The sequence below is a fragment of the Trachurus japonicus genome, chromosome 17, assembly GCF_045865225.1.
Source record: "Trachurus japonicus isolate A0001 chromosome 17, Traja_1.0".
In the NCBI taxonomy this organism is placed as follows: domain Eukaryota; kingdom Metazoa; phylum Chordata; class Actinopteri; order Carangiformes; family Carangidae; genus Trachurus; species Trachurus japonicus.
The window spans coordinates 1,701,916-1,729,767 of NC_140923.1; the positions used below are offsets into that span (position 1 = coordinate 1,701,916).

Genomic DNA, 27,852 nt, shown 5'->3' on the forward strand with positions numbered 1-27,852 from the left:
TGCTTGTAATAAGGAAGAAAAACTTGCTCCACTATCAGATTTTTTCTACTTATTCCAAGTGAAAATATGCTTGAAAGAAGTAAAAAAGTGTCTAAAAACAAGCTGCTTTTAATATGATGTGTCTTATTTTAAGTAGAATGAGATTTGTTTTGACTAGAAATGACATTTTGACTAGAAATAAGACAAATATTCTTGCTAAGATACTTGAGTTTTTGCAGTGTATTGCTGCATTAGCATCAAAACAAAGAAGGCTAAATAAAAAACCATAATACATACGTAGTCTAAGAAAAAAAAAAGGAAAAGTTAGGGGGAGGGGCCCACTTTAGTATTCGTTAAGGGGGCCCAGAATTCCTAATAGCAACGGCCCTGCCTGAGGGACAACATGGACGTCCTGACACCCGTCACTCCTCTGAAGCTGCCTCCTCCTCCTTCCTCTCCTGGCTCCGCCTCCTCTTCAACTCCTTCAGTCCCTCCTGGATCTTGTCCACAGCCTCCTCGTCTCCGGCCTCCCGGGCCAGACTCAGAGCCTCGTGGTAGAACCGGACCGAGTCCTCCAGACGTCCTGATGGGGACAGAGTCAGAGGACAGAGTCAGAGGACAAGTTCAGAGGACAGAGACAAAGGACACAGTCAGAGTCTCACCTGTGTGCAGCAGGATGCCGGCCATGTTTCCCAGCAGGACGTGCTGGTCCGGGTGTCCCGCGGCTCGGCTCAGGTCCACGGCCTGTTGGACCAGTACCAGGGCGTCGTCATGGCGACCCTGAAGATCCAGGACGGTGGCGAGGTCGCTCATCAGCACCAGAGTCTGACAGGAGACGACACCACGACCTCATTCATACTCGGTGCCACAAATCAAACCAGTCTCTGATGAATTCATTGTGCAAGTAGTAGGTGTCAGTCTGTTGTGTGCATTGCTTCCATTCATATCCTTCACCAGTGTTGAAGTGATGAACGCATGACTTATTGTTATACGTTTTATACCTGAGCTACACAACTATCAACCTCTGAGGCACCAGAGCTGTGAGCTCAAAGAGTTACAGCAGAAGTAAGCAGAATGTTTGTGTGTTAATATAAGTCTTAAATAGTTGTATCTTCCGACAGCAATCACTTCTATAGAGTGTTTGGTCTGAAACACGGGTCTGTCAGTCACTCTGCTCTGCTGTAAGCCGAGGAGAAAACTTTCCTTGTCCCTACCTGTTGGTGTGTCCCTACTTGTTGGTGTGTCCCTACCTGTAGGTGTGTCCCTACCTGTAGGTGTGTCCCTACTTGTTGGTGTGTCCCTACCTGTTGGTGTGTCCCTACCTGTTGGTGTGTCCCTACCTGTTGGTGTGTCCCTACCTGTAGGTGTGTCCCTACCTGTTGGTGTGTCCCTACCTGTTGGTGTGTCCCTACTTGTTGGTGTGTCCCTACCTGTTGGTGTGTCCCTACCTGTTGGTGTGTCCCTACCTGTTGGTGTGTCCCTACTTGTTGGTGTGTCCCTACCTGTAGGTGTGTCCCTACCTGTTGGTGTGTCCCTACTTGTTGGTGTGTCCCTACCTGTTGGTGTGTCCCTACTTGTTGGTGTGTCCCTACTTGTTGGTGTGTCCCTACTTGTTGGTGTGTCCCTACTTGTTGGTGTGTCCCTACTTGTAGGTGTGTCCCTACCTGTTGGTGTGTCCCTACTTGTTGGTGTGTCCCTACCTGTAGGTGTGTCCCTACCTGTTGGTGTGTCCCTACCTGTTGGTGTGTCCCTACCTGTTGGTGTGTCCCTACTTGTTGGTGTGTCCCTACTTGTTGGTGTGTCCCTACCTGTTGGTGTGTCCCTACCTGTTGGTGTGTCCCTACCTGTTGGTGTGTCCCTACCTGTTGGTGTGTCCCTACCTGTGGGTGTGTCCCTACCTGTTGGTGTGTCCCTACTTGTTGGTGTGTCCCTACCTGTGGGTGTGTCCCTACTTGTTGGTGTGTCCCTACCTGTTGGTGTGTCCCTACCTGTGGGTGTGTCCCTACCTGTAGGTGTGTCTTACCTGTGGGTGTGTCTTATCTGTGGGTGTGTCTTATCTGTGAGTGTGTCTTACCTGTGGGTATGTCCCTACCTGTAGGTGTGTCTTACCTGTGGGTGTGTCACTACCTGTATGTGTGTCCTTACTTGTTGGTGTGTCCCTACCTGTGGGTATGTCCCTACCTGTGGGTGTGTCCCTACCCGTGGGTATGTCCCTACCTGTGGGTATGTCCCTACCCGTAGGTGTGTCTTACCTGTAGGTGTGTCCCTACCTGTTGGTGTGTCCCTATCTGTGGGTGTGTCCCTACCTGTTGGTGTGTCCCTACCTGTGGGTGTGTCCCTACTTGTAGGTGTGTCCCTACCTGTAGGTGTGTCCCTACTTGTTGGTGTGTCCCTACCTGTTGGTGTGTCCCTACTTGTTGGTGTGTCCCTACCTGTGGGTGTGTCCCTACCTGTAGGTGTGTCCCTTCTTATAGGTGTGTCCCTACCTGTAGGTGTGTCCCTACCCGTGGGTATGTCCCTACCTGTGGGTGTGTCTTACCTGTGGGTGTGTCCCTACCTGTAGGTGTGTCCCTACTTGTTGGTGTGTCCCTACTTGTTGGTGTGTCCCTACCTGTGGGTGTGTCCCTACCTGTAGGTGTGTCCCTACCTGTGGGTGTGTCCCTACCTGTGGGTATGTCTTACCTGTGGGTGTGTCTCCCCCTGCTCCTGGCGGCAGATGCTCAGGGCGCTCTGGTAGTCCTGTGTGGCCTGCTTGAGGCGGCGTGTTGATGCTCGGTATCGAGCCCGTGAGTCCAGACAGAGACCCAGGAGGAGGCGCGTCTCCTTCCTCAGAGCCTCCTGCTCCTTCCTCAGAGCCTCCTGCTCCTCTGAGGACGACAACAACCACAGAGCTCTGAGCCTGACCCGGGTCTGGACACGTGGAGGCTCACCTGGTCTGAGTCAGACCGCCTTGGTCTCTACCTGGGTCACAGCTGTGTTCTGCTGTAGAACCGGTGAGAGCTGCCTCACCCGTCGCCTCCTCTGACGACTCGTCCTGATGCTTCTGCAGCTTGGCCTCCAACGACTCGGTGCAGAACCTGAACCCATGTTCAGCCAGCTCCGCCCTGAGGAACAATCAATCAATCAAACAAACAAACAAACAAACAACCAAACAAACAAACAAACAGACAAACTGCTGTATGAACTTTACTTAAAGGGGAACTAAACCCCTCAGTTTTGGATGACGTGCTCTAAGCTTGAAATTCAAAAAATGCCTTGATTATGGGCGGGACTCCAGGATACTCTCCGACCCCCCCTCCCCCCTCCCCCCTGCGCCCCATTCACACCCGCGAAATCACACAAAAGAGAAAAAAAAGTAATAAACACACATCAACACTTCTGCTAGCGCTAACGAGCTACTAACGAGCTACTCTAACAGCACTAGTAGCGTGGACACTACTAGGAGAGGACGCCAGAGCCGTGACACAGCATCTACAGCCGATCCGCCGGCTCGTTAGCTTAGCTCGTTAACGGCTCGTTAGCGCCGGCCGCACTAACGATTCCCGTTCAGGCAGCTGTTAGCAGCCGTTAGCCGCAGCAGAGCAGCTAGAGCGCCTAGCAACCGTTAGCCGCAGCAGAGCAGCTAGAGTGCCTAGCAACCGTTAGCGGCAGGCAGCAGCCGGTGCTGATTGGTCGGGGAGCTAGTGGCCGGTGACGAAAGCTGCCTCCAAAACGTCATCTGCCTCCATCTCAGCCAATAGAAAAATTCGATTGTAATAGCCGTGTTTCAACCCATAGAGGGCAGTCACTCTACATTTTTACTACAAAATACACCAAATTGAAATATTTTGACTAAAATGTCAAAAGTTGGACCAGAATCAACTGACAACACTACCTTATACCCAAATACATTTGTTTTCAGCAGAAAAAAGTGGTTTAGGGGTTTAGTTCCTCTTTAACTAACCCTAACCCCCTAACCCTAACCCTAGATTTGTGCAATGAATCAACTTCCACTGCTCATCATTAAAGCAGAAGTAAGTGATCTGGTGGTTTTGGCTAACTTCCTGTCAGCCGATGGAGTTAGCAGTCCCCGCCCTCGTCATGGATCTATTGGTCCGTTCTCTCTCCTCATTGGATAAAGGTTGTAGGATACAAGGAAAGTTTTCTCCTCGGCTTACAGCAGAGCAGAGTGACTGACAGACCCGTGTTTCAGACCAAACACTCTATAGAAGTGATTGCTGTCGGAAGATATAACTATTTAAGACTTATAATATTAACACAAACATTCCGCTTACTTCTGCTTTAAGGCAAAGTGCACAACTGTTAATTTGTGAAAGGAACATGAGTTGTGATGATAGTTTTGGATTATCCAGTCAGTCTGCAGTTGCCTCATCGGTGAATCTGTGATCAGTCTCTGTGGTCTACTGACGAGAGCTCTCCTCAGCCCGGCTCGGCGTTCCAACAACCAGTTCAACCAGGACGGATTTATGGGACTTTGTCACTCACTTGTTCTGTTCAGCGTAGATGGTGGCGAGCTTCAGAGACATCTCAATGACAGCGTTGTCGTCCTGGAAACAGACAGGAAGTTAGTGAAGATGGACACACACACACACACACACACACTCACACACACTCACACACTCATACACTCACCTGTGGTGTTCCTCCTGACAACATGAAGCTCATCGCAGCTTTGAAGAGTTTCTCAGCCTGAGGAAGATGAGGAGGAAGATGATGAGTTCAAAGTTCAGCGGTCTCTACAGGCCCTTCAGGTTACGGGGTGTGCGGTCTCACTGCTGTTGCCATAGCAACGGCGCATGAGCTGACGGAAGAAGACCATAGCTGTGTTGTAAATTGCCCCCTATCACGGATGTAGTGCACTAACTATATAGTGTGTTCGCCATTTTGTAGTGTTGTTCGAATTCTCCGCGATTAATTTCATCCACTATGTAGTGGACGACAAAACACCCACAATGCACCACAACATTGAGTGAACAAGCGATGTACACTACTTTCTACTCCTGTATGTATCCCACAATGCAATGCGGTCGTGTTTTGCCAGAGAAGAAGAGCAAGCTAACTAGCATGTTAGCTACGATTTATTTAGGTTATTTAGCAGTAAACTCCTCAGACGTATTTGCCTTCGCTCCGTTTGCCTGAGGAGCAGGAGTTGGGCAGCAGCATCCCAACAATAACAGGCAGCATTAAATCAATCTAATAAAGAAACTGTAGTAGAATATGGAGGAAATACCAGCTAACCAGCTAAGCTAATATCCACAGCTAACGAGCTAAGCTAATAGCCACATAGCTGTTACACGGTCGGGACACACAACAGTAGTTTACCAAACCAAACTTCAAGAATCACATCCTCAATGTTCCCATAAGTGTCTGGTTTTTATTATTTTATTGTTATGTGTCTGGTTTGTTTACATGACTCTTGGTGCGTCTGCTTCCGTCACAGCAGTAGGCTAACACGCTAACACCTGGAGCATCTGCTACGCAACCACGTTCAGAAAATGACCGTCTAGTGTCCGAATTCTCCTCCCGTCGTTCCCTACATCGTCTACATGATGTAGTCACTATATCATATACATGATGTAGGGGATAGGGAGAGAGTGAATGAGTGGATGATTTACAACACAGCTCATGATGGAAAGAGGTGCACTATGAAGACAGGTATCTGTGCTGTGATTGGACGGTACTCACCTGGTCGAGGTGACCTTGGACATAGGCCAGGTTCGCCATCTGAGGGACAGAGAGGTGAGAGGACAGGTGAGTTCAGAGAAGGTACAGGTACACAGAGACATCAGACTGTCAGGTGGTGCTGCAGGTGGTCAGAGGACAGGTGTGTCCAGGTGTTTTTTTTTTTGATTGATTGAAAACTTTATTGAACAACATTAGACACGTGTTCAAAAGGCTTGTTTCCATGGTGGTCCTATTTACCAGGCTGTAGGTGTAGATGATGGCCTGGTTGTTGTGGGTCTGATGAGCCAGAACCACGGCCTGGTGGAGGAAACCTGAGGCTTCATGGAGCTGAGACCGGGACAGACTGAGCTGTAGAGAGACAGAGGGTTACTGACAGAGCTACTGACACAGCTACAGACTGAGCTGTAGAGAGACAGACCGGTTACTGACACAACTACTGACAGAACTACAGACTGAGCTGTAGAGAGACAGACCGGTTACTGACACAGCTACAGACAGAGCTACTGACTGAGCTGTAGAGAGACAGACCGGTTACTGACACAACTACTGACAGAACTACAGACTGAGCTGTAGAGAGACAGACCAGTTACTGACACAACTACTGACACAGCTACAGACTGAGCTGTAGAGAGACAGACCAGTTACTGACACAACTACTGACACAGCTACAGACTGAGCTGTAGAGAGACAGACCAGTTACTGACAGAGCTACTGACAGAACTACTGACTGAGCTGTAGAGAGACAGACCAGTTACTGACAGAGCTACTGACACAGCTACAGACTGAGCTGTAGAGAGACAGACCAGTTACTGACAGAGCTACTGACAGAACTACTGACTGAGCTGTAGAGAGACAGACCAGTTACTGACAGAGCTACTGACACAGCTACAGACTGAGCTGTAGAGAGACAGACCAGTTACTGACAGAGCTACTGACACAGCTACAGACTGAGCTGTAGAGAGACAGACCAGTTACTGACAGAGCTACTGACAGAACTACTGACTGAGCTGTAGAGAGACAGACCAGTTACTGACAGAGCTACTGACACAGCTACAGACTGAGCTGTAGAGAGACAGAGGGTTACTGACACAGCTACAGACAGAGCTACTGACTGAGCTGTAGAGAGACAGACCAGTTACTGACAGAACTACAGACTTAGCTGTAGAGAGACAGACCAGTTACTGACAGAGCTACTGACAGAACTACAGACTGAGCTGGTGGAGGAAACCTGAGGCTTCATGGAGCTGAGACCGGGACAGACTGAGCTGTAGAGAGACAGACCAGTTACTGACAGAGCTACTGACAGAACTACTGACTGAGCTGTAGAGAGACAGACCAGTTACTGACAGAGCTACTGACACAGCTACAGACTGAGCTGTAGAGAGACAGACCAGTTACTGACAGAGCTACTGACACAGCTACAGACTGAGCTGTAGAGAGACAGACCAGTTACTGACAGAGCTACTGACACAGCTACAGACTGAGCTGTAGAGAGACAGACCAGTTACTGACAGAGCTACTGACACAGCTACAGACTGAGCTGTAGAGAGACAGACCAGTTACTGACAGAGCTACTGACACAGCTACAGACTGAGCTGTAGAGAGACAGAGGGTTACTGACACAGCTACAGACAGAGCTACTGACTGAGCTGTAGAGAGACAGACCAGTTACTGACACAACTACTGACAGAACTACAGACTGAGCTGTAGAGAGACAGACCAGTTACTGACAGAGCTACTGACACAGCTACAGACTGAGCTGTAGAGAGACAGACCAGTTACTGACAGAGCTACTGACACAGCTACAGACTGAGCTGTAGAGAGACAGACCAGTTACTGACACAACTACTGACAGAACTACAGACTGAGCTGTAGAGAGACAGACCAGTTACTGACACAGCTCGAATCTCAACGTGGACATGGAGACGCATGTTAAATGATGGTCAAAAGTAGTAGTAGTAAACCTTTATTTTACCAGGCAAGAATTGCTAAGAATACATTCTTATTAAGGCAGTGGCCTGGTAGGAGGTGAAGACCTCCTAAGGGGAAGGGAGAGGGGGAGTAACATTAAAATATAGACAATAAAAGCACATACAACAACAGTGACACAAAAGAAGAAAGAATAGGGACAATAAACCAACATAACGCAATGACATACCACAAAATGACAGTTAGTTTGACGAACAGTGACATACAACAAGTTATGTAAGGACAGAGATATTAAATGTAAAAAGGAGACTACTTGTGACCACAGAACAATTTGAAAACTAGAAAAAGATAGCATTTCCTGCAGAAAATGCGTGTGAATGCTGAAAGCAGCTGAACTCTGTTGCTGAATGAGCTGAAGAAACTGTTGAAACAATGCTGAGTTAAGGTCTTTGCACACTGAGTCCGTCTTTTTCTCATGCGTTTTTCGTATCCGTCATCCGACAAAAAACATTACGCGCAGGCTCCTTGCACACTGAGTCTGTTGCGTTTTATTTTGTGTTCCAAATTTCGGAGGGAGAGAAAAATCGCCACGCAGTGATGCACAAGAAAGAAAGAAAGAAAGAAAGAAAGAAAGAAAAAGACACTGTGTCAGTAGATGTCAGTAGATGTCAGTAGTACCTTGGCCTTCTTCAGCAGCAGGATCATCTCGTCCTGTTTCCTCTCAGCTTCGTCTCGTTTGTCTTCAGGCCTGAACAGAGAGAAAGAGAAGGCTGCACACACACACACACACACACACACACACACACACACACACACACACACACACACACACACACGTATACATTCTGTGTATTGATTTTCGTATTTTATGTCTCAGTGTAAAGCTCTTTGGCCCCTGTGGTTTATCTAATGAGCTGCTGTATGAATAAAGTTGATTGATATTCCTGAATGAAGGATGAACTCACCGACTGCAGCCCACAGCACCGTTCTTCCTCCTCCTCCTCCTCCTCCTGCTCCTCCTCCTCCTCCTCCTCCTCCTCCTCCTCCTGCTCCTCCTCCTCCTCCTCCTCCTCTTCCTCCTCCTCCTCCTGCTCCTCCTGCTCCTCCTCCTGCTCCTCCTCCTCCTCCTCCTCCTCCTCCCTCACCGCTCCTCCAGACAGACTCAGGCCGACTCTCCTTTACCCAGCATGCCGAGCGAGTTCCCTTCACAGCCTGTCTGCTGCTTTAATCACATCAACAGAGGAGAGAAGCTTCAGTGGTGGACAGTAACGGAGTAAATCTACTTGAGTACTGTACTTAAGTACATATCCAGAGGATGTGTACTTTACTTGAGTATTAGATGTCTTTGGTACTTATTACTCTTAATGAATGAATGAATGAATGAATACATTTCCAAGACAAATATTAGTACTTTTACTGGAGTTAATTAGTAGGAAGGCTGAAAAGTACTGGTTACTTTCAGGTCTTTTTCTAAAATCCTATTGGACACAAGCTGTGTTTGTCTGTGAAGGAAACCCTAACCCCTAAAAGCAGCACATCAGTGCAGCTGAGCAGCAAAGAGTTCATTCTCACTAACAAGAGTTAAAAGCTCCTTACATTCATTTACAAACTATTAGAGTCATTCATTGATGTGGAAAATAAGACATTTACTCTGACTCTGACTTTGACTTAAAGTACATTTAAAAGCAAGTACTTTTTTACTCTTACTGGAGTAACATGTCGACTGAGCTACTTTTACTTGTAACGGAGTACATGTTGACCAGTAGTATTTGTACTCAAGTACTGGGGTCAAGTACTCTGTCCATCTCTGCAGGTCATCAACACCTGTATGAGTGTGTGTGTGTGTGTGTGTGTGTGTGTGTGTGTGTGTGTGTGTGTGTGTGTGTGTGTGTGTTGGATGTGGATGACGTCACTGAGTCAGTCTGTGTGTGAAGGACTCATCACTAACATCTGGATCTCCACACACTGATCCACAGCTGATACACACACACACACACACACACACACACACACACACACACACACACACACACACACACACACACACACACACACACACACACACACACACACACACACACACACACACACTCTATTTCCCGCTGTTAAATTAATGTGACGTCTTCATGACGCGGAGGTGTCGGTCCAGATGACGTCACACCGACCTGTTCCCGGCGCAGCTCCGGACCAGGTTCAGGGTCTGGCAGAGGACGGCAGCGCGGCGCACACTGGAGGCCGCCATCTTCTCTGTTTACATGGGGCCGGAAGTGACGCGTTGCTGCCTGCGCGCCTTCACAATAAAAGCACCAGTAATAAACTAACATACACCCATCTAAAATGTATATTTCAAGATTCCTTGACATCGATAACAAATGTACTTTTTGTTAAATTGACCTTGTAAATGTAACCCATCTGTTTTATGGTTGTTCATATAGCAGAACATTTTGGAAAGAAGTTGAGAATTAGGCTATATATTATGTAAAATAAAACACAAAATCAACATTGAGGGGAAGAACGTTATCACTTATTTTGATTTCAAAGAAAAGAAACTGTGTACTATAGTAAACCTTTATATTTTATTGGGGAAGTTTCATATTCATAAATGCAAATTTCAGAATTCTTCACCATCATTTAAGTTGTTTTAATTGAAGTTGATTATTATTTTAAGTCTCTTAATTTAATTACAAACAAGAAATGTATAACAATAATGAACATACATTCAGAGATGTTTAACGAATAATCTGTCACAATAACTATAATTGTAATTTTCATGGGATAGAAGGTCTGTCACCAAATGTATTTTCCTTTATTGTTAACTTGATTGTTTTATTTAACTTTTGTTATAGGCTACTGTCATAAAATTTGTGACTTTACTGTTGTAACGAATGTGAGCTGGAAAAACTGAAATGTTGTTATTGTTACAACTTTAAATAAAGTTGAAAGAAAAAAGAAAAGAAAAAAAGCACCAGTAATAAACAGGACGTTGTAAAAGCATTTTTGAGATTGAAAACAGGATGTAGAGTTGAACACAGACTCTGTTGTCATTTAAAGATTTGATTTCTGCAGATGAAATGAGACGTGAAGTGTTTTAACATCCCCTCAAGCTTTATTGATTTCTTATTGTTTTATTTATGTGTAGCCTATTACAGTTTTTCTCAGTTGCTAAAACACTAAACCCTGTTGTCTGAACTAGATGCTCAGTTGTCTGAACCCACTGATTGAACCAGTCACTTTTCACCTGTTTAGACTTTAACATCTTACCAACACATTTTCATTGTGATGCACCTGTGTTGCATAATGCTGAGCACAGGTGGCAAAAGTCAAACACAAGTAAAGCACAAGTTTCACCGGTTGAACACAACAACTCAATCTGATCACACTTGTGTCCAATGATGTGAGGGCACATCTACTGTAGCTAGTTCAGGATGAAGTCCTGTGGCCTGATCCAGTAGAGAAATGATGCTGCTGCTGAGTTACTGTATGCACTTCTCATTTCTATATTTTTGTACTTTAATTTTACGTAGGCTTACTGTATACAAGTACTAAATGCAGAGGTTTTTTGTTTTGCAACATGCATTTAGCTACAGTGAACAATAAACATTTATTTCTACAGCTTCATGTGCTGAGCGTTTGTTTCTATTTGTCTATGTAGTGTTTAGTGGCTGCTCAGTAGTGTTTTTAATTTTGATTTGACAACATAGTTCAGTTTTGAGCACCAGATTGAACTGTTTTGATGTGAAAGTTTGGTTTTGCAAGAAGAGTCTGAGGTTTTGTGAATGTAGCTTGAAAATTGGGGTTTGTGTTCACAGTTTAGAGAAAAGGAGAGAAGCTTTACAGAAATGTGTCTTAGCAATCGAGAAAAACTGTAAAGGAACTGGAATCCAAAGAGAACCTGAGTCCAACGTGTCATCAGGGTCTAACTCACCTGTAAAATATGTTAATAAAGTTTTGTCATTGAACTCCACCCTGTGGTTTTCTAGGCTGATCAATAAGCTCTGGTAAAGAGAGTAAGGACAGCATCGGTCCAATGGCAGCGCCTCCTGGTGGAGGAATATGGGTTTTACAAAAGAACTGACATCTCTGCATTGTTGGTGAATGAGCAGTGTGGTGTTTTCAATAATTTAAGGACATTTATAGATCACCCACGTTAATAGCATCATTGAGGATCCTTTACAGATAAACATTAACACATAGGCCAGTAAAAAAAAAAAACAGTTTTCTACATGAATGTTTCAATCTACATTTTGTAATAAACTAATTCTAAGTATAATCTGATATGACCAAGACACCTAAAAACAAAAACACGGCCGTTTTCATCAATTTACCAGCAAGTGGACAACACACATACATTGGAGTGAATGGGTTTTCTGGGCTCTAGTCAATATGAAGTCTAAACAGCCAATCAGAGAAGAAGGAAACACACACTAACAACATCTGTTCCTTTAAACACCTTTATTGTGTTGAAAAGTAAAATGTCACATGATTAGTGAAAATGTCACATGATTAGTGTGTCTGTGTGTGTGTGTGTTAGTGTGTGTGTTAGTGTTGCTGCAGGACGACACCTGTCACAGCATCTTTCAACAGTTCTTCATCATGACACAAAGAAAAAGTGAATGTCAGTGATTAAAAAGTGACCAGCTGTGTCCCACGACCGTCCAATCAGCTGTGTCCCACGACCGTCCAATCAGCTGTGTCCCACGACCGTCCAATCAGCTGTGTCCCACGACCGTCCAATCAGCTGTGTCCCACGACCGTCCAATCAGCTGTGTCCCACGACCGTCCAATCAGCTGGTCCATATGTTGACCCAAAAGAAAAACAGCAGCTTTGTCTCCAAACGAGTCTCTGAGTTTCAGTTTGTCTGGAGCTTTCTTTTATTTTGGAGGGACACAGAGTCAGGGAAGTTTCTTAGTGTTTTAAAGTGTCTTAATCCCTGACCTGTGTCTCCATAGTAACAACCCCCCCCCCCCCCATCATCCTGGGCCGGCCATAGATATATACACGTAGATGCCGGTGAATGGGATTTTGTTATGTTTTGTTTTACCTCGTACTGCATGACGTCATCTATCTATGGTTTTTAACATAGGAAGTTAGGAACTCCCCCCCAAGATGGCGGCCGCAACGACATGTATGTATATGCTGCGTTCAAGACAACTCGGAAGTCGGAAAAAAAACAAGCTCTGAGTTGTAAAAAGTTTTAATTGAACGGCATCGAACTCGGAAATTAAAGGTGTGAAACTCGGGGTATCATATCAGAGCTCCGACTTTCTGACTTGACGTCACGACAACATCAAAACATGGCGTCATGCCCTCGTCTTTAACGGTTAGAATTTAGACATTTTAAGTTATTTGTTGAGGTTTTACTGCATATTTTTGTGTATTATTGCAGTAGCCTATATGAAATACGTTTATATTAAGCTGTGATTGTTGTATGGTGTGAAACTGTGTTTCTTCGTATGTGATGAAATAAGGTTTAACTGTTATCAAGGCTGTAACATTATATGTTCACTCATCTGCAGCGTCTCCTCTCCTCCAGAATAAACATCATTTACTGCTGCATTGATTTTTCCTATTCAGCGATGAGGCACAATACAACAAACTTCCTTCAGGTATCCATGGTTTTTTCTCTTCAGAGTTCCTGCAGCGTGAACGCAATGATGTCAGAAGTCGGAGATTTCCGAGTTGGGAATTCTGACCTCCGAGTTGTTATGAACGCAACATGCATGATGTCATCTATGGTTTTTACTAGGGCTGGGACGATTAATATGCTTTTCTCCCGATTCGATTCTTCTACGATTCTTTTGGATGGCGATTAGATTTAAATTGCAATTCTACGATATTGCCGATTCTCTCTATGATTTTTTGGCACACAAATACTGTAGGAGCCTATAAATGAACATACTCCATTATAAAGTGAACTTAAACCCTTTTCAAAACCTGGACTCTCTGGATGTAAAAAAGGCTAAAAAATGCACATTGCACAATATTTTAAAAAATTTCAAAAAATTTTTTTTCAAAAAATATATATATAGGCTATATCGATTTTTGAAAGAAAAAAAAAATCGATTCGCAATATTTAATTAGGGCTGGGAGAAAAAAAATCGATTCACATATATATCGCGATATCTTTTTTTTGACGATTTTTAAATCGATTTTTTTTTCTTTCAAAAATCGATTTTTTTTTTTAATTTTTAATTTTTTTTTAAAAATATTGTGCAATGTGCATTTGTTGGCCTTTTTTTACATGCAGAGAGTCCAGGTTTTGAAAAGGGTTTAAGTTCACTTTATAATGGAGTATGTTAATTTCTAGGCTCCTACAGTATTTGTGTGCAGATAAATGTTAAAAATGCTAAAGACTAAAAATCATAGAGAGAATCAGCAATATCGTAGAATCACAATTTAAATCGAATCGCCATCCAAAAAAAATCGTAGAAGAATCGAATCGGGAGAAAAGCGTATCGTCCCAGCCCTAGTTTTATGTGAATCGATTTCTTCTTCCCACCCCTGGTTTTTACCATAGGAACCCCCCCCCCAAGATGGCGGCCGTGACGACGGTCCTGACCAGCCTGAATGCAGCATCCATCTAGGTGTATACAGTCTCTCTAGGGCTACGGTCACCATGGTGACATCAGGGCTGGGCCGGCTGGTGCTGCGTGAACCTCTTGAGGTGGTAGCGCAGCACTCCTTTGGTCTTGAAGGTCTTGCCGCAGCTGCAGGCGTGCGGCCGCTCCCCGGTGTGGTCCAGCTGGTGCACGCGCAGCAGCGAGCTGGTGAAGAAGAACTCCCCGCAGGTGATGCAGTAGTGGCTCTTCTCTCCCGTGTGTTTGGAGCGCTGGTGGCTCAGCAGGGAGCCCGACGTGATGAAGCTCTGGCCGCAGTCCCGGCAGCCGAAGGGCCGCTCGCCGGTGTGGATCCTCTCGTGGGCCCTCCAGGAGTTGTGGTAGGAGAAGGACTTCTCGCAGTACGAGCACTGGTACAGCTTCTCCTTTTGATTTAAAGGGATAGGAGCATTTTGTTTTTAAAGTGGGGTTGTATGATCTACAAATAGCCCCTAAGTAGTTCTTAGACTACGTATGTATTATGGTTTTTTATTTAGCCTTCTTTGTTTTGATGCTAATGCAGCATTACACTGTACACTGCAAAAACTCAAGTATCTTAGCTTTTACTTTTTATTTATCTACATGAACAAAGAACATGAGATCATCATGGGTGGTACAGTTAAAATCTAAATATTCTATTACACATACATCATAGTCAAATGTCACACTATTCAAGGTGCATATTCGATCCATTTTTCCCAGCGATCCATACACTTCTCCAACTGAAGTCTTAAAACTAAAGTAAGTCTCTCCATATAGTAAACTTCGTGAATGATCCCGTTGCTATGAATTCTGGGCCCCCTTAAAGAATACTAAAGTGGGCCCCTCCCCCTAACTTTTCCTTTTTTTTTCTTAGACTACGTATGTATTATCGTTTTTTATTTAACCTTCTTTGTTTTTTTTGTTGTTTTTTTAAAGTATATTTTTTCGGCTTTTTTTTTGCCTTTATTTGATAGTGATGACAGTAGAGATAGACAGGAAATGGGGAGGCAGAGAGAGGGGGAATGACATGCAGGAAAGGGCTGGAACCGGGGCCGCCTGCGGTGAGGACTGTAGCCTCTACATGGGGCGGCCGCTCTACCCACTGCGCCACGCACCGCCCCTAGCCTTCTTTGTTTTGATGCTAATGCAGCATTACACTGCAAAAACTCAAGTATCTTAGCAAGAATATTTGTCTTATTTCTAGTCAAAATGTCATTTCTAGTCAAAACAAATCTCATTCTACTTAAAATAAGACACATCATATTAAAAGTAGCTTGTTTTTAGACACTTTTTACTTCTTTCAAGCAGATTTTCACTTGGAATAAGTAGAAAAATCTGATAGTGGAGCAAGTTTTTCTTCCTTATTACAAGCACAAAAAACTTACTTTCACTGGCAGATTTTTCTATTTATTGTGAATTTAAGTGAAAATGATCTAAAAACAAGTTAATTTTTAGGTAATGAGTCTTATTTTAAGTGGAAAGAGATTAGTTTTGTAGACTAAAGACTTCAGTAAACTAACAACGGGCTCCACTGTGGGGTCATAATATATTTTATGTACAAGTTTATACACCTCTATCATGTCGCCTCTAACCCTCCTATAGACGAGAGTTGGCAGTTTGAAGTGCCTTAATCTTTCTTCATATGACATCACATTTGGTTACTCGTCTCTGAACTGCTTCATGTTTCCAGTATATTTGCCTTTACCTTGGTGTGGCTGAGCCGGTGCATCTTCAGGTAGTGGGCGATGGTGAAGCTCTTCCCGCAGTCGGCGCAGCTGAACGGCTTCTCGCCCACGTGGAACAGCGTGATGTGAGACCTCAGGTGGGACGACTGGGTGAACCTGAGAGGAGAAAGGAGGAGAGATATACAGGTGGACGGGGGAAATAACAAAAGAGTTAGTGAGAACTATACAATTATACAATTCAGATCACCTGCAACAGGTGGTACTAGAGGGGCGGCTAGAGGAGATTGCGAGATCCCATTTAGAAAAACTGTATCTGGTCAGTCAGTGTTTTCCTGTAGGGCAGGCAAAGAGTGGAATACAATACCACAATACATAAGAGAGTCCATTTCATACGGTGCATTTAAAGCCCATCTAAAGAAATGGTTAATAGAAAACCACATTTGTGAACATTAGTCCCTGAATCCCCTGTAGTACATGGCTTAATTAACTAAGTGTAATTTGACATGTACTTGTTGTTCTTGTTGTTGATATGAATATTCCCCTGTCTGAATGGAGGATGTATATATTACTCTGTGGTTGAGGGGTAAAGGGAGTAGGCTACTGGTTGTGGATTGGAGGGTGTTTGTGCATGTGTGCGTATGGGTGGGAGGGGTGGGGGTTAAAGTGTAATGTTGCTGTTGTAGATATTGTGCTATTTGTCTTAAAGGACAATTCCAGGCGAATTCAACTCAGGGGTGTATTTTCATATCATTTTAGGTCTAACAGAATGAATCTGAAGATTTTCAGTTTAATGTCTCCTGTTTTGCGGTAGTTGTGTCTGTCCCCGCGTCGCCACGGCAGCAATGAATGGGAGTGGATGTAAGTTCTGCTGTTTAGGCTGTTTCCATCCCTCAAAGCCACAGACAGCGTCAGATGGAGACTCAAACATGCAGCCAGAAGTTTATTTACTTCAACAAGCCGACATGTTTGTAAAACTAGATCTAATTCAAAGTCTCCCAGAGTCTCGCGCGAGACCCAGTTGCCGTGCTGGTGTGTTCAGGTGCAGTGGGAAAAGCTACCGTTTGTGTCATAAACACAGGAATATCAACTCTTTACTTGCTTGAAGTGTACATTTTTTTCCACAGACAGCGTCAGGTGGCTACTCAAACATGCGCCGAGAAGTTTTTTTTTACTTCATATGGTTTCTACTGCCCCTTTCTGTTGCCTCTTTCTGGAGTTCTAGCAGCCACAGGTCATTTGGCCAATCAGAAGAGAGAATGAGAACCTCTCCTCTGATTGGCTCACTGTTTTTGAGTGGCGTGTGGTCGGGCCAATCACAGGCAAGTAACTGAGACCTAAGCTGCATTCATAAAAACTGAAAAAAAAAAAAACAACTGGTCACGGTGGGCGGAGTTACCTTGTGTGTGACATCACAGAAAGGAGGAAGTGCTATCTGCTCGTCTTAAAGAGACAGTTCCTACAAATGGGCGGTGTGTGTTTCTCCGTTTATGACCAGTTTGATGCATGGGGCAGTATAAACAGATATATAGAGAATAGTAAACTTCGCCTCAAAAATCATAGGGACAAGACAGAAACAATGAAGTTGCATGTACGAGGAAGTGCTGAGGAAAAAAGCTGTCAACATAGCAAACGATCCGTCTCATCCACTCAATAGGGAGTTTGAACTTCTTCCCTCTGGTCGACGTTACAAAGAGCCACGGGCAAATCCTAATATTTTTTTAAAATTCCTTTATTCCTAACGCAATTGGGGCATTGAACACCATGTTGATGTGTTGTAATGTAACTGCCACTGCTGTCCTGCTTTTTGCCCTGAAGATGTCTGTGTGAAAGTGTTGTTATTGTCCTGCCTGTTGTTTTTATGGGACCAAAAACAAATTTCCACATCGTGGACAATAAATGAAACTAACTAACTAACTAACTAACTAACTAACTAACTAACATACGTGGCCCAGAGACCTCCCCAAGCACCAAAAAATAACCAAAATCACATTTTTCATGCCATGGGGCCTTTAAATAAACTAATAAAGTAAAGTGACCAACCTCTTGCCGCAGGTGATAGTGGAGCAAGTTTTTCTTTCTTATTACAAACACAGAGAACTTGCTTTCACTGGCAGATTGTTCTACTTATTTCAAGTGAAAATTAGTTTGAAACAAGTGAAAATGATCTAGAAATAAGTTCATTTTTAGGTGATGAGTCTTATTTAAAGTGGAAAGAGATTAGTTTTGACTAGAAATGAGACATTTTGACAAGAAATAAGACAAATATTCTTGGAAAGATGTGGAGTTTTTGCAGCGTCCCTGTTAAAGGGACAATGAGGAGTTTTGGAAAAGCGAAGTGTACCATAAACGGAGATTCGGCGGCGTTATTCTCATGACTCGCCACGAAACCGAAAGTAAAGAAACGCTGGTCGGCTCGCCCAGCATTTCCACCACCACTAATAATAACAAAATAACCATAGAGACAAAACCATAGATTTATCTAAAATGGACCATTAACAAGTGGTAACGGAGATTCATCCACATTAATATCAGACTTTTTTATTGTCGCGGAATTTTTCGTTCTGCCGACGAAGAAACTCCTGGTTGTCCCTTTAAATAAACTAATTAAATAAATAACCAACCTCTTGCCGCAGGTGGTGCAGAGGAATATTTATTGAGGATTTAAGTGAAAATGATCTAAAAACAAGTTAATTTTTAGGTGATGAGTCTTATTTTAAGTGGAGAGAGATTAGTTTTGACTAGAAATGAGACAAATATTCTTGAAAGATGTAGAGTTTTTGCAGCGTCCCTGTTAGATAAACTAAATAAAGTAAAGTGACCAACCTCTTGCCGCAGGTGGTGCAGAGGAAGGGGCGCTCCCCGGTGTGTGTGACCATGTGGGACTTGAGGTGGGGCGACTGCGTGAACCTCTTGCCACACTCGGTGCAGCGGTAGGGCTTGAGGCCGGTGTGCGTGCGGTTGTGCAGCTTGAGGCCCTGCAGGCTGGAGAAACACTTGCCGCACTCGGTGCAGTGGTAGTCCTTGACGTCGTCGTGCGTGCGCTGGTGGCAGTGCAGGCCGCTCTGCAGCTTGAAGCCCTTGCCGCAGGTGGGGCACTTGTGCGGCTTCCTGTTGGAGTGGGTGACCTGGTGCAGCTTCAGGCTCTGGGGGTTGCTGAAGGTCTTGGGGCACTTGGAGCACGGCAGCAGCTTCTGGTTCTTGTGAGACTTGCGGTGGAAGTTGAAGCCCTGGTACGACACGAACATCTTGTTGCAGACCTGGACAAAGAAAAAGTGTCACAGGGTTCCTTCCTACACATTTGAAATGTCCAAATTCCAGACTTCTTCCAGACCCTAATTAAAAAAAAATTCAAATAATTTGTGATATTTGAGTAAATAGTTGTGCAAAGGATGGTGATTCCATTTAAATTGCGATTCTACAATATTGCAGATTCTCTCTATGATTTTTAGTCTGTATCATTTTTAACATTTATCTGCACACAAATACTGTAGGAGCCTAGAAATGAACATACTCCATTATAAAGTGAACTTCAACCCTTTTCAAAACCTGGACTCTCTGGATGTAAAAAAGGCGAACAAATGCACATTGCACAATATTGAAATTTTTTTTTTTTAATAATTTTTTTCCAAAAAATATCGATTTTTGAAAATAAAAAAACGATTTAAAAATCGTCAAAAAAGATATCGCGATATTTATGTGAATCGATTTTTTTCTCCCACCCCTAGTACAGATATAAATACATACACATAGGCCCACATACTCACAGATGTTGATGATTTAGATTGTTGTTACTGTCTCATTTTATTTATTTTTTCAGGTTGATGAATTAGATTATTATTTCTGTTTCATTTTATTTCCACCTGATTTCACTTTATTGTTATCATATCTCTGATTATTGCTGCAACGGTTGTTATTATCATTAGTGTAAGCTCTTTTCTATTATTACTATTTGTATTTTTATTTTAACTTTTTTTTTTCTCATTTTATGTGATTTTATGGGTGAACCCAGGAAGATCAGTGGCTGCTGTGGAGCTGCTAATGGGGATCCAATTAAAACAGTGGTTCTCAACTGGTGGGTTGGGACCCAACAGTGGGTCTAGACCCGTTCTGGATGGGTCGTGGACAGCTGGTCAAAAAAGTAAATAATATTTAATGCACATCTGATGTTGGACAGGTCTTTTATTTTGAAAAATAACTTATTTTGAAAGGCAGGAGACACGTGAACACATGCAGTTGTAATGCTCCTCCTCACTTTCTGATTATTTGCTCCATTTGCTCTGAATGCAAAGATATCAGTTTCTGATTAATGTGGCCTGATGCAGAGATGCATTAGGCCGCGTTCAGACTGCAGGCATATCTGATTCAAATCTGATTCCTTCTCATATCCGATTTTTAGGGCTGACTGTCCACACTGTTTTTAGCAAGTGTCCAAATCGCATTTGGCTCTGTTCAGACTGGGCCACATTATTGACCCATCTGACAGGTTGCTGTAGCAACGACGTCGGAGCGGAGGCTCCGCCGTATGTGACAGGCGATGCCTCGCGGACGCAGCGGCTGCAGCACCGGGCAGATCAGCTGCTGCACAGTGATCTGCACGGTGCTGCAGCCGCACTACCCCGCTAGTTTCAACCTCAGCCCGCCTGGTGTGTGTGTACGTGTACCAGAGACTGGTGTGTGTGTGTGTGTGTGTGTGTGTGTGCGTGTGTGCGTGTGCGTGTGCAGCCACAGAGACGGGAAACTCCAGCACCCCGGAGCTGGGAGCGCGACGTCACCGTCACTCCTGTCGCCGACAACACAGTAGTTTGCATAAAATAAAAGTAATAAGAAGGAAATTGATATTTAACTGGAGCTCACGGGACCGTACGGGACCTGTAACACAGTGACGGCGCCGCGGAGAGTGACGTCACGGACAGTCAGAACCGATCTGAGTGTTTGGAGCTGTTCAGACTGAGACGCATCTGTCCAAATGCGATCTGAAACTACCTCCTGGAGGTGGTTTCCATCCGTTTTGCAAAAATCGGATTTCATGTGATTTGGGACTGTTCAGACTTAAAAAGAGCCATCCAGTTCCAATCTGGATGGGATAAAAATCGGATTTTGGCTGGCAGTCTGAACGCGGCCTTAGAAGTCAAATATATCGTTTTGTTGGTCTCCATTTTGTGCAGTTTGATATTATTTTATTCACTTCCGTACATGCAGTTGTCATGGTAACTCCTCAGTTTCATTCATGTGCTCTGAAATGCACTTTGCTCAATAAAGAGCTAAATGAGTTTTTAAAGGCTTAAAAACAAAAAAATTCTTGGTTTGAATTCTATAAAAGTGGGTCGTGACTTAATGACCCAGAGTGAGACTAGTTGAGAACCGCTGAGTTAAAATAAAGAAATAAAGAAATGAACCTTGCAGTGGTAGCACTTCTCCCCCTGGTGCTCCTCCAGATGCGTGGTGAGCTGGTCCTGCCGGTCGAAGCCGTCTCCACAGAACCAGCACTTGCAGGGCTTGGTGCCGGAGTGGGTCCGGTGGTGGGTCTTCCAGTCCCGCTTCAGGGCGAAGGTCTTGTGGCAGTAGGAGCAGCGGTAGGGCCGCTGCCGCTCGTGGATCTGCTGGTGCAGCACCAGGCTCATCAGGGTGGGGTAGGTCTTCCCGCAGGTCCAGCACTCGTTGGGCTTCAGGTCCTGGTTCTGGTGGGTCTTCAGGTGGGCCTCCAGGTGGGACCGCTTGTAGAAGCCCCGCTTGCACTCGCAGCAGTAGACCATCTTCCTGCCCGTGTTGGTGCAGCGGGGCCGAGCCGGGGGCTGGGCACACAGCTGGGGGTGCTCACCTGGGGGGGGGGGTCACAGGTAGGGAGGTCACAATTACTTGTTTTCACAATTAATCATGGTATTAAACACCACAATTAATTGATCGTAAAGATTCCTAAATACCGTCACTTCCCAAATAAGATGATGTTGGGGTATCGGCTGATGTGGCGCCAAAATAAAGGTGAATGCTCAGATACTGGTCCATTTAACTAACGTAACATTTAATTGGTAGGAATTTAAATGTTAGCGTGTCATTTGTATTAAAAAAAAACACAAAATAAAACAAAAAATGATTAAAATAAATGTAAACATTTGGTCTAGATGACAGTTTATGAGCTGAATATTTCAAACATTTCCCCTGGGGATTAATAATTAGTCATATATTAATAGATACTTGAAATATTTTGTGTAAACAATGAGTAATGTAATTATATTTTGACTATATTTGATTTTACACATTCATAGTGTTGTGAAATTAATTAATGCAGAATAATCGTGATAATCGTAACACTGTGGTTATTTCTCTGACAATAATCGTACCAAGAAAATGTATAATCGTGACATCCCTAGTCACAGGTCAGAGGTCAGAGGCAGTTTTATCTGTATAGTCCATTTTTACCAACACTTTGTCTCAAAGGGCTTTACATCCCATCATAAAAACGTCCTCTGCCCTTAGACCCTCACATGGAGATGGTTAAAGGGATAGTAGCATTTTTTTTAAAGTGTGGTTGTATGATCTCCAAATAGCCCCTAAGTACCGTATTGATCCGAATATAAGACGACCCTGAATATAAGACGACCCCCCTTTTTCAAGACCTGTCTTTGGAAAAATACCTTTTTCAGACAAAATCAAAGAAAAAATTAATCTTTTTAAAATCATGTTTTCAGTATGTGTGAAATAACGTTCTGGTAGATTGTAGCCCACTGATCTCTCTGAATGTGTGTAGGTGTGTGTCCATCTCTCTTGCGCTCTGTTTACACAAAAAGGCACACGCATCAATTGCGGTGTTTTATTTTGAAAATTGTTTTGATTTTGAAAGTTGAGCGGATTCTCTCGTGTTTCTTTGTTTGACCTGCCCGGCTTGACGCAATCGCTCGCAGCTCGCGCACAAAATAGACCAGACACCGAAACGATCGCTGCAGGACGTCTGGTGTGAACAACACAATCGTTTAACATGAGCCCCGAAAGGAAACTGGCTCAGCTTCTCGGCGCTTCGCAGCTATTCGGCGCCTCCGTGTCCGGTGTGTCCGGTGTGTCCCTGTCCCCAGCGACAACGCGGCCGTAGCCGCTGTGATATGACGACCCCGCCCCCGGAGGAACTGTGAAGGAGTCAGCTGTGATTAAAAGGACCTAAACCGAGTCGAGTTGAGCTGTAACTGTGTGGCAGCGCTCTGCTGTGTGGCGAAGGGGCAACACACACACACACACACACACACACACACACACACGCGCGATCGTCCTCTCAGATGCAGCTGCATCTCTGCAGGTCACTGGTGTGTGAGTGAGGAAGAAAAGTCCTGACTTGCTTGGACAGACGTTGTTTGATGTCACCCGCTGATTTGCATATAAATATCTAGACCCCGAATATAAGACGACCCGTCTTTTTCAGACTTTTTTTGACGGAAAAAATATCGTCTTATATTCGGGTCAATACGGTACTTTGATTGCAGTAGAAGACTCTCTGCACTCCTCCCGTTAGCAACGCCAGCCCATAATAGCCCTGCCTAGAGATTTACAACATACATTGTTGTGAACAGACCCAAAGAAACGGCCTATTTTCACGGCCTCAAAGAGGTTTTACCTGAAAAAAAAAAATACACAGTTCCATTGTTCACTATAATATAATTTTTTCCAGCCCTTCAAAGTGCAGGAAAAACACAGTTTTTATTTGGACCTAACCACCTCACGTATCCCTCCGCCCAGGGTTAGCGCCCGCCGATCAGCAGTTGGTTAGGTCCAAATAAAAAGTACTTAGGGGCTATTTGTAGATCATACAACCCCACAACAAAATGATACTATCCCTTTAAGGACTTTAAGAGACTTCACTCAGCTCAACAACAACATAGATCCAGACCAGGAATCTGATGAACAGAAGGACAACCAACCGGTGATGAGTTGTTGACATTATGGGATGTAAAGGTGGTGGTGTACCTAGAGACAGGAAGTCCCGCCCCTCCAGCCAGCCCCTGCAGTCGGTCAGTGTGACAGACAGCTTCCTGAGGACCGGATAGGACCGGATCTCCACCTCTCCATCTGGCTCCTCCTTCACCTGGACCGCTGCATCCTGAAGCACAACCACACCATCACATCACAGGTTGCCCCGGCAACAAGCCATCACATCACAGGTTGCCCCGGCAACGCAGGTGTAACCAACCACCAGACCAGGTGAACCTAGAGCACTGGAAAAGAGAGTAGCGACACCACCATAGACTCCCGTGGTCACTTTATTCTTCCCCTAGTGGCAGGATGTGGGTATTGCAAATCTGCCCAAGAAACCCATTCACTCCAATGTATGTGTGTTGCCAACTTGCTTGTAAATTGATGAAAACTGCTGTGTTTTTGCTTTTAGGTGCCTTGGTCATATTAAGTTATGCTTATAATTTATTTATTTCAAAATTTAAATTGTAACATTAATGTGAACAACTGTTTTTTTTAATAAACATAGATATAACACACAAAATAAAAGATGACAACACTTAAAAACCATTACAAAATGTGACAAAATCAAACCCAAAACGTATTATGTGAAGTTTTTCCTCCAATTTTGATTAAAAAAATGATAATTAATAAAAACACACGGAGCTGTTTACAGTACTACCGGTCACACAGCGGACAAACACAGAAGGGGACGAGCGAACGCTTTACCGTTGCTAAGCAACCACCAGCTGTCAAAATAAATAACATAAAAAACCTGGCATGGAAATAAAATAAAAGCCAGCAGCACAATAACTTGCTTGACCAAACAAACAAACTAAAGAAAACACAGGCTTAAGTGGCGAAAAGTTAGCTAACACAGTTGAATTTAGCGCGCAAACTTACAGTATGACCCTTTAGTGGACTTATCTTTATCATTTAAAACAGCAAGCATTCGTGACACAACAATTAATGGCCACTATATGTTAATATTTATCTGTAAAAGGGTCCACGATGATGCTATTAACGTGGGTGATCTAGAAATGTCCTTAAATTATTGAAAATACCACACTTACTCATTCACCAACACTGCAGAGATGCCAGCTCTTGGGCGCATTTGCAAAACCCATATCCACCACCAGGGGGCGTTTCCACTTGACCAATGCTGTCGCTACTCTCTTTTACAGGGGTCTAGGTGAACCCAGAGCGATAGATATAACTCTATATTTACTCTTTATATCTATCGCTCTGGTTGAACCCAGCTAGAGTACTACAGGCCCAGAGGAAGACTCCTCTTCACCTTCATCATCTCCTCACCTGTCTGTCTGTCTGTCTGTCTGTCTGTCTGTCTGTCTGTCTCCACCTGTCTGTCTCCACCTGTCTGTCTCCACCTGTCTGTCTCCACCTGTCTGTCTCCACCTGTCTGTCTCCACCTGTCTGTCTGTCTGTCTGTCTGTCTGTCTCTCTACCTGTCTGTCTGTCTGTCTGTCTGTCTGTCTGTCTCTCTACCTGTCTGTCTGTCTGTCTGTCTGTCTGTCTGTCTGTCTCTCTACCTGTCTGTCTGTCTGTCTGTCTGTCTGTCTGTCTGTCTGTCTCTCTACCTGTCTGTCTGTCTGTCTCTCTACCTGTCTGTCTGTCTGTCTGTCTGTCTGTCTCCACCTGTCTGTCTCCACCTGTCTGTCTGTCTGTCTGTCTGTCTACCTGTCTGTCTGTCTGTCTCTCTACCTGTCTGTCTGTCTGTCTGTCTCTCTACCTGTCTGTCTGTCTGTCTGTCTGTCTGTCTGTCTGTCTGTCTGTCTGTCTGTCTGTCTGTCTACCTGTCTGTCTGTCTCTCTACCTGTCTGTCTGTCTGTCTCTCTACCTGTCTGTCTGTCTCTCTACCTGTCTGTCTGTCTGTCTGTCTGTCTCTACCTGTCTGTCTGTCCTCACCTGTCTGTCTCTCTACCTGTCTGTCTGTCTGTCTCTCTACCTGTCTGTCTGTCCTCACCTGTCTGTCTCTCTACCTGTCTGTCTCTCTACCTGTCTGTCTGTCTGTCTCTCTACCTGTCTGTCTGTCTGTCTCTCTACCTGTCTGTCTGTCTCTCTACCTGTCTGTCTGTCTCTCTACCTGTCTGTCTCTCTACCTGTCTGTCTGTCTGTCTCTCTACCTGTCTGTCTCTCTACCTGTCTGTCTGTCTGTCTCTCTACCTGTCTGTCTGTCTGTCTGTCTCTCTCTCTACCTGTCTGTCTGTCTCTCTCTACCTGTCTGTCTGTCTCTCTCTACCTGTCTGTCTGTCTGTCTGTCTCTCTCTCTACCTGTCTGTCTGTCTGTCTCTACCTGTCTGTCTCTCTCTCTCTCTACCTGTCTGTCTGTCTGTCTGTCTCTCTACCTGTCTGTCTGTCTGTCTCTCTACCTGTCTGTCTGTCTGTCTGTACCTGTCTCTACCTGTCTGTCTGTCTGTCTCACCTGTCTGTCTGTCTCTCTACCTGTCTGTCTGTCTGTCTCTCTACCTGTCTGCCTGCCTGTCTGTCTACCTGTCTGTCTGTCTCTACCTGTCTGTCTGTCTCTCTACCTGTCTGTCTGTCTGTCTCTCTACCTGTCTGTCTGTCTCTCTACCTGTCTGTCTCTACCTGTCTGTCTGTCTCTCTACCTGTCTGTCTGTCTGTCTGTCTCTACCTGTCTGTCTGTCTCTCTGTCTGTCTCTCTGTCTGTCCTCACCTGTCTGTCTCTCTACCTGTCTGTCTGTCTGTCTCTCTACCTGTCTGTCTGTCCTCACCTGTCTGTCTCTCTACCTGTCTGTCTCTCTACCTGTCTGTCTGTCTGTCTCTCTACCTGTCTGCCTGTCTGTCTCTCTACCTGTCTGTCTCTCTACCTGTCTGTCTGTCTGTCTCTCTACCTGTCTGTCTCTCTACCTGTCTGTCTGTCTGTCTCTCTACCTGTCTGTCTGTCTGTCTGTCTCTCTCTCTACCTGTCTGTCTGTCTCTCTCTACCTGTCTGTCTGTCTCTCTCTACCTGTCTGTCTGTCTGTCTGTCTCTCTCTCTACCTGTCTGTCTGTCTGTCTCTACCTGTCTGTCTCTCTCTCTCTCTACCTGTCTGTCTGTCTGTCTGTCTCTCTACCTGTCTGTCTGTCTGTCTCTCTACCTGTCTGTCTGTCTGTCTGTACCTGTCTCTACCTGTCTGTCTGTCTGTCTCACCTGTCTGTCTGTCTCTCTACCTGTCTGTCTGTCTGTCTCTCTACCTGTCTGCCTGTCTGTCTCTCTACCTGTCTGTCTGTCTCTCTACCTGTCTGTCTGTCTGTCTGTACCTGTCTCTACCTGTCTGTCTGTCTGTCTCTACCTGTCTGTCTGTCTCTCTACCTGTCTGTCTGTCTGTCTCTCTACCTACCTGTCTGTCTGTCTCTCTACCTGTCTGTCTCTCTACCTGTCTGTCTGTCTGTCTCTCTACCTGTCTGTCTGTCTGTCTGTACCTGTCTCTACCTGTCTGTCTGTCTGTCTCACCTGTCTGTCTGTCTCTCTACCTGTCTGTCTGTCTGTCTCTCTACCTGTCTGCCTGTCTGTCTCTCTACCTGTCTGTCTGTCTGTCTCTCTACCTGTCTGTCTGTCTGTCTGTACCTGTCTCTACCTGTCTGTCTGTCTGTCTCTACCTGTCTGTCTGTCTCTCTACCTGTCTGTCTGTCTGTCTCTCTACCTACCTGTCTGTCTGTCTCTCTACCTGTCTGTCTCTACCTGTCTGTCTGTCTCTCTCTACCTGTCTGTCTGTCTGACTGTAGCGGTGACGTCACGGGTCTCGGGCCGTGACGTCACCGCCGCTGTTTGAATGGAGAGTTTCCTCCGCTAGCTGCTGTTAGCTCCGCGGTGCTAACAGCAGCTAGCAGCTCTCCGGTGTGTGTCTAACCCTACCAGCAGCCTTACCGGGGCCGGGGTGTCGCTGTCCATCCTCCCGGAGGCTCCGCCGCTGCAGCAAGGGGCCAGGTTCGAGTCCCCGTGTCCCGGTCCCGGTCCGGTTAAAGTTGAGACAGAACAGACAGAAGAGTCCGAGAGGAGGAGAGGAGAGGAGAGCAGCAACTAGTTCAGCTGCTAGGT

The 27,852-nt window shown here is 44.9% G+C and overlaps 2 protein-coding genes across 2 annotated transcripts; both read right to left on the minus strand.

Annotated features, from left to right (window-relative positions):
• Positions 1-278: 278 nt before the first annotated feature.
• ttc19 (tetratricopeptide repeat domain 19) lies at positions 279-8,642 on the minus strand. Its single transcript, XM_085804674.1, has 10 exons — positions 8,559-8,642; positions 8,272-8,363; positions 5,902-6,012; positions 5,665-5,703; positions 4,612-4,668; positions 4,465-4,526; positions 2,941-3,083; positions 2,662-2,846; positions 642-804; positions 279-562 (listed from the first exon to the last, which is right to left on the minus strand). The coding sequence occupies exons 2-10, from the start codon at positions 8,296-8,298 to the stop codon at positions 402-404; spliced, it is 948 nt and encodes a 315-aa protein (XP_085660800.1). The 5' UTR covers positions 8,299-8,363; positions 8,559-8,642; the 3' UTR covers positions 279-401.
• A 5,577-nt stretch (positions 8,643-14,219) lies between these two features.
• On the minus strand, positions 14,220-27,720 carry LOC146969695 (uncharacterized). Its single transcript, XM_085804787.1, has 6 exons — positions 27,682-27,720; positions 23,808-23,940; positions 21,254-21,675; positions 18,681-19,114; positions 15,878-16,013; positions 14,220-14,576 (listed from the first exon to the last, which is right to left on the minus strand). The coding sequence occupies exons 1-6, from the start codon at positions 27,703-27,705 to the stop codon at positions 14,220-14,222; spliced, it is 1,506 nt and encodes a 501-aa protein (XP_085660913.1). The 5' UTR covers positions 27,706-27,720.
• Positions 27,721-27,852: the final 132 nt, after the last annotated feature.